The sequence below is a fragment of the Sander vitreus genome, chromosome 8 (assembly GCF_031162955.1).
Source record: "Sander vitreus isolate 19-12246 chromosome 8, sanVit1, whole genome shotgun sequence".
Classification (NCBI taxonomy): Eukaryota; Metazoa; Chordata; class Actinopteri; order Perciformes; family Percidae; genus Sander; species Sander vitreus.
The window spans coordinates 3,286,103-3,293,602 of NC_135862.1; the positions used below are offsets into that span (position 1 = coordinate 3,286,103).

At 41.1% G+C, this 7,500-nt stretch overlaps 1 protein-coding gene across 1 annotated transcript in view; it reads left to right on the top strand.

Moving 5' to 3' along the window:
- LOC144521652 (voltage-dependent calcium channel subunit alpha-2/delta-4-like) overlaps positions 1 to 7,500 on the top strand; it is a 113,201-nt gene that overhangs the window by 46,551 nt on the left and 59,150 nt on the right. The window contains exons 21-24 of the mRNA XM_078256209.1: positions 3,629 to 3,690; positions 5,125 to 5,192; positions 6,411 to 6,456; positions 6,626 to 6,723. Of these exons, the coding sequence (XP_078112335.1) occupies positions 3,629 to 3,690; positions 5,125 to 5,192; positions 6,411 to 6,456; positions 6,626 to 6,723 (274 nt within the window). The remainder of the gene's footprint in view (positions 1 to 3,628; positions 3,691 to 5,124; positions 5,193 to 6,410; positions 6,457 to 6,625; positions 6,724 to 7,500) is intronic.

A 7,500-nucleotide genomic window follows, 5' to 3' on the forward strand; every position in this document is an offset into this window, starting at 1 on the left:
CGCACACTATGCTTGTTACGCACACAGAGGGACATGCAGCAGCACACACACATGCAGAAGATTACAAATAACAAATATTACAATGTGAAATAGTATTATGGAGTTTTGGTGGCATAGTGCTCGTGCCATATATGATCTGCACGCACACGGACCTTTTTTTCCGCCGTTAAACTAGCAAAAGTGGATTCGTACACGCCCTAGTCGCACCTTCTTAGATCATTAAAATAGGGCCCAAAGTCTTGTTTCTAAGCAAAAACTGTTTTTATTTTCACACAATCGAGGGATGTACAATCCATCCTGGAGATGGAAAAAGTCGAATAACCAGCCACACGGGTCTCTTTATTGATTTGTCTTCGTCATTCTGTCTTTACCACACAGGCAGCGAGGTGATTTAAGTTCCTGTTTTGTTTAACGTAATCAGCAGAAGCAGCGCTGGGTCATTAGCATGAGCAGATTAAAAACTGCTGGGTAGTTTAATCTATAATAAATCGCTGAAAAATATCTGCAGATTCAGTTAGTGGTCTGCTGATCAGTGAAGAATGTAGAGACCCAACCAGCTGTTTGATGACCTGTTGGGGATCCAGCTGTGTGTCTGATTCATGCTTCCACAGTTAGGGGTCATACTTTAGCATATGAACATTAGCTCACTAAGAACCTGTGAACCACAATCCCAAACTGTGTACTGAATTGTTTACCTAAGGGACCGTTCGGTATTCATGGAATGGACCACCGGAGGAAAATAAGGGAGGGTCATGTCTTTTTATTCTTTGTTGAGGGGAGGGTCACCCAAAAACTTTTAGTCTAGGAGGTGGAGTCACACACAGCTTTTGTATTCATGAAACAGCAAGTGGCTTATTTGGTGCATATTTTTCCATGTAGCTCTCCGTCTCGACCCCCACTACCAGATGGGTCTGACCCTTATATACTGTCTATGGTCTGACCCATGAGTTTGCTGGGGGGCAGAGGGAGCACTGCTCCCCTGGTGGCTGAAACGGGTAATTGCATTGTTTCAAAAATGAGTGGAATAATTATGTTTGGCATGACCAGACATTTTATAAATATTTTAAATAACAGAAAACAACTAAATGGTGGTAGGTAATACATCTGATTTCATATACTGCTTTAGTAAAAAAAATATTACCTGGCTGACGATGGGAGCAGCAGGACGCAAAAAACGAAAATGACTGTTGTACTATGTCTGGACATCTTGCCGTGCCAACGTTGCAATAAAGGTTTCCTAAATGCCATGTATATAAATGTGATGTCAGCTTACTAACTGATTGCGGGTTTTGTGCAGATTTGGACTTTTATATGTTTATTCCACTTTGTTTAAACGGCGAAGTGGCGAGGCCTCGTTCACCTGTTTGGAGCTGGCTGGTGAACGTGACGCTCGTATCGGCCTTGCTAGATACACCGTATCATTTACCTTTTTGTGGATCTACTGATCGCTGTGCATTACTTTTTTTTCGTGTCATTGGATTACGGCAAAATACGGATCTTTTTTCTTAACGTGTCTTAACGTTTTATGGTGTGATTGCGCTGCGTTTGGAGAGGCATCTCAACAGACTGGAGGTCCAACACTGATCGTTCACTGTTACATTTTAGTTGAATGTAAGTGTCGGGGGATCCCGTCACCGTCCGTCTATTGCGTTCCAGACAGCCGTGCTGCGATTGGATTTCATAAGGGCGGATTGTTATTGTTACAATGTAATTTAAAATCTGCTTTAAAAATAAACATATATGTTTTGGATAATGCTTTGGCAGCTTTACCTATATAGCTAAAATATACAATGACTGAGGAAGCGTAGTGACGAGTCCATAGCATCCAGTTTGTGTGTTGAATTAATTACCCAGTGTGCTTTGCTGAATGGTCTCAATGTTTTATAGTTTCATTTCAGGTGAATACTAGTTAATTAGAGGAGTAACTTAGTATTTGAAGTAATGCAGTAATGCAGGAAGTGTGCATTTAGTTTCCATGCTTATTGTGTTTCCACAACAATGTTAGTGAGTAAATCTACTGAAATGGCCGCCCCACCATAACAGAGGAGTGTGATGTATAAGATGAGAATAGCAGAGGTTAAATCATGGAAGTCATGGTTGTAAAAGGTCATCTGCACGTCTTTTCCAAGTGCTAACCAGTACAGAAGGCATCCATAAATTGATGGGGAGGGTCATGCCTCTTTTCACAATCATTCTGGAGGGTCACTGACATTTTTTTTACTGGCGAAGGGAGGGTCAAGTCTAATTTGACTAAAGATCCCAAAACTCCTCCGGTGGCACTTTATATAAATAACAAACAGTCCCTAAAGTAAACTTCTTTGACTTGTATGCACATCATGTCTTTTTTTTAGGGCTGTCAAAATAACAGTGAGGTCTAACTGTTAATAACAGTTAATTTCGATTAATTAATCTGAGAACAAATAACGCGTTAAAAAAAATAACGCAGATTAATCCATTCCATATCGACGTTTGACCCGGAGCCGTTCTAGCACCACTGGACTGTAAAATGAAGGAGGGAGACGAGAATGTTCTGCCTGGATCATTAATTGGAACATTTACTTGTAAAAATCTTCTTCCTGCCAACCCTGGCTACCGAAATCTGGTGCCACTGATATGTCTGCACTTCTCTCTGATGCTCTGAAACACAAACACCGCTGCACATGACGCTAGTTAACACTATACTCGACAGCAGCTAACGTTAGCCTACCACTAGCTAGTTAACACTATACTCGACAGCAGCTAACGTTAGCCTACCGCTAGCTAGTTAACACTATACTCGACAGCAGCTAACGTTAGCATACCGCTAGCTAGTTAACACTATACTCGACAGCAGCTAACGTTAGCCTACCACTAGCTAGTTAACACTATACTCGACAGCAGCTAACGTTAGCCTACCGCTAGCTAGTTAACTCTATACTCGACAGCAGCTAACGTTAGCCTACCGCTAGCTAGTAGCTGGATTAAACACTGTTACAATGCTGACAGCTAACGCTAAACGGTGTAAAGTGTGACTGTGTTTTACTGTAGAGGATTCAACACCGGGATGTAACAATCTGCAGCTGCCGTCGGAGAAACAACACAGACGGTGCGTTCAATGAAACTGGTAAACTACAGCCTCGTGGTGCATTTGAAGTTATTGTAAATGTCCTTTTCCCATCTGATGGTTCAACAGCAATTTACTAGTGAAATAAGTTATTGTTATACATTATTATTAAATCATTTCATTTTGACCATATGGCCTTAGCAATAAACAAGCCATTCTTTAATGTCACCAACTGTTGTTTAGTACCTTTTTTATTTCTTTTCTTTTTTTACTTTCTTAAAAAGTATCGGTTCAGGCACCGTTAATTATGTATGCGAATAATTTCGATTAGTTAATCACAGAGTATGTAATTAATTAGATTACATTTTTTAATCGATTGACAGCCCTACTTTTTTTAAATATTAGTTTTTCTAAAAAAATCTGAATATATCGCCTTACGCACAGTATCGAAATATATTGCGATATATTGAATCGTGACCCATGTATCGCGATACGTATCGTATCGCCAGATTCTTGCCAATACGCAGCCCTATCCACGGTGACTGACAGCTGCGATCACAACGCTGTTCCCTTCTCCTCCAACAGAAACGCCCCCTGTACCTCGTCAACGACTACTTCTACACAAACATCGATGAGACGCCTTTCAGGTAAATCAGCTGTTTTTTTGCCTTCTCCTTCACTCGCTATCTGCTCACCTTGTTTCGCCTTCTTCTAAAATGTTAGAAACGCTAAACCGAGAACCCAAGACGTTATGAATTTGATGTTGTTTCCTGTTTTGTCAGACAAGAAGTTTCGGCTAGTTTCACTCTGATATTCTGTCCAATAAACCCGTGACCGTTTCCACCGTGTGACATGTGTTGACAGTGTTTGGTGCGTTTGACAAAGTGCAGTGTGAACGCAAACCGAACCAAATAAAAAATACAACAATGTTGCAACTTCAGCCCCGTATCACACCGAGTCCACCGAACTACTGATGTGAAAGTGCCCTAAACACCTAGACACCTAAAAAGTGTCTTAAGTGTGCTTTATATTTAGAATATTTTCAGAGCTTTACCTTGCTGTCAGACGGCCCTCCTCCAGCACGCTGGCAAAGCGAGATATTATAGTGTAACTTAGGTGTTTTAAAATGGTTATTTCGGATTCACCAAAGTCACACAATAACACAAACTAACTAACCGACGGAGGCAGAGGTAGAGCAGCAACTCCCGTGTTCCGCGAGGTAAAATGACTGTTTTTGTCAATGAGTCTGGTGGCTTTGAAGAGAGCAGAGATAACGGCTTCAGTTCCCCGTCGTAAAGGGCCGTCTGACAGCAAGGTAAAGCTCTGAAAATGTCCTAAATATAGCATCCACTTAAACTGATGTTTTTAGGTCTAAAATGCATTTAGCTGCTGCGCCCCTCCACAGGTTACTTAGCTTCTCCAAACTGGGGGCGTCCCAACCACCATCTACTGTGTCATTTAAATTGGATTTAAATGTTACACTCGGTTCCTATCTCAGTCTTCTTTAAATTTGTCGATCGGAAAGATGTTTTTGCCGTCCTTCCTACGGGATTTGGCAAAAGTTTAATTTATCAGCTGGCCCCGACTCATCTTCTACTTCTTCCAGCGTGCGTGCAGTTGAGTTACAACATACGTCACGTACTCCGTCGCTCTGATTGGTTGTAGGTCTATCCGTTGCTCTGATTGGTTGTAGGTCTATCCGTTGCTCTGATTGGTTGTAGGTCTATCCAATTGAGTGTAGAGGCATTTTCTTTCCTGGTTTGGTTGAAACCCGCCCCATAATCACAGCCCAGTGGAGCAGCATCAGACTCATATTCTGAGTATGACCACGTCAGGCTAGTTTTTATGAGTTTTTTGTAAATGAAATACTCCCATACTATATATATCAGCTGGACACAGCTTCTCACTTCTGATCCATTCAGTTGTGTGTGTGTGTGTGTGTGTGTGTGTGTGTGTGTGTGTGTGTGTGTGTGTGTGTGTGTGTGTGTGTGATCTGACCACTTGAGGGCAGTGTTTTACATCATATGTTGTTACAGGTAGAGGGTTTCTCTGTGTCAGCTCTCTTCTGTGTGTGTCTGCAGCTTCGGCATGGTGCTGACGAGGGGTCCCGGAAGCCTCATGTTTATCGGGAATGTTTCCGTGGAAGAAGGTAGGATTTCCCCCACAATTCCCTGCTGCACGGACCTTTCAAATCCGCAGCTGTGTCTGATGCTGTTGTTGGTTATAAAAATACAATGAATAGATCTGTAACAATTCAAAATGTTGCTGTACAACAAATAAAAATTACAATTTAAAAAAATAAAAATAAATAGACGTATTGACGCTTTTAGTCAAATTTAAAAACATCTTTTGGTTACATCATCACTGTCATGTGACCTAGATAATGTAATAACACAAATACACAGCCTATGAAGTAAAAAAACGCCTCTTTATTATAATGAAACATACTTTCTGTCATTTTTGTTGCTATGAACGTGTATCGGGTCAAGTGCCAACAACTAACAGTTGAAATATTACGATTATATTAATCCCAATTCTCTGTCTTACCCCGTCCCCTTAGTTTTGCACGTTCACGACAGAGTAAGGGCTGTCCCAATTCTCGTTTCGATCGAGGGCTAGGGCTAAGGGGGTGGGCTAGATACCCCTTAAAACCAAGCATTTTCACGAGCTTACTTGAAACCAAGAGGCACCCAGAGTCTCATAAATATAAGTATTTTCGGCTTAAATAATTGATTAAAAAAATTACGGCAGTCTTGTTTTGTGCTCTACACAGTCCTGTACATATATAATTGCAACCATGTTCTTAATTGAAACATTTTTAGAAATCGGTAGTTTGCTACGCTAACGTTAACATTGCTGATTTGCACAACAGTCCCGCATTTCTCTGACTAGCCTTGAATGGACTCCATGGCAGCCAGCTAGTGACGATGTATGAAGACGTAACCGTAACCAAGTGGTGTCTCATTTCATAGGGGTATGTTTTCACCCCTAGCCCTTACCACTCAGTTTCGAGGGACAAGGGCTAGGGGTAAACTAAGGGGTAGGGGTAAACTAAGGGGTAGGGGAAGGGGAAGGGGAAAGACAGAGAAATGTGATTCAAGAAATTCAAGATAGCACAATTATGTTAAAAAATAAATACAATTGACAATTATGTAATAATTGAAACAGACCTGGCAATAAATCAGATCAACCCCAGTGTGTGTAGATGGGTGCTGAACATTATAACATAACATATTCATGGATAAAGAAAATATCTAAAAATACAACCTCATCCACTCTGAGGCTGTTAACCACATGTCCTCGGGGAAAGGAAGTAAATGGATGTTTGTATTTGACCTGGCTGAAGTGTTTGTACCTTCCTCCGCAGGCCTGCACGATCTCACCTCCCCAGACCTCAGCATCGCCACCGAGTGGTACGTCTGAACCATGAGCTGACATTCCACACAATATAAGCTTTAATCAGTTCACATATGCAGATGCAGACACATGTTAAAGGTGCCGTAGGTAGGATTGTGAAGATCCAGGACATCAACAACTTCTCAGTCCCTCCCCCCTTTCCCCCCTGAACCCTCTCGTTCTCAGGACGTACTGTGAGACGGACATCGATCCCAGCCACCGGAAGTACTCCCAGCTTCAGGCCGCCATCCGCTACCTGCTGGGCAAGGAGCCCGACCTCCAGTGTAGGTTTTTGACATTTAACATAATGACCCTATAAAATGTCAGACCAGGGTTTCCGCGGGGTCTTAAAAAGTCTAAAAAAAGTCTAAAACTTCAAATCAAAATGTGAGGCCTTAAAAAGTCTTAAAGCTACATTGTGTAAGAATTTTTAGCGGTGAAATTGTATATGACAACCAACTGAATATTACTTTCTAGCCCCTCCCATTTAGAGGTATGTCCCTCTTTGGTTAATGTATTATAAATATGGAGGTATGTCCCTCTTTGGTTAATGTATTATAAAGATGGAGGTATGTCCCTCTTTGGTTAATGTATTATAAAGATGGAGGTATGTCCCTCTTTGGCTAATGTATTATAAAGATGGAGGTATGTCCCTCTTTGGTTAATGTATTATAAAGATGGAGGTATGTCCCTCTTTGGTTAATGTATTATAAAGATGGAGGTATGTCTCTCTTTGGTTAATGTATTATAAAGATGGAGGTATGTCCCTCTTTGGTTAATGTATTATAAAGATGGAGGTATGTCCCTCTTTGGTTAATGTATTATAAAGATGGAGGTATGTCTCTCTTTGGTTAATGTATTATAAAGATGGAGGTATGTCCCTCTTTGGTTAATGTATCATAAAGATGGAGGTATGTCCCTCTTTGGTTAATGTATCATAAAGATGGAGGTATGTCTCTCTTTGGCTAATGTATTATAAAGATGGAGGTATGTCCCTCTTTGGTTAATGTATTATAAAGATGGAGGTATGTCCCTCTTTGGTTAATGTATCATAAAGATGG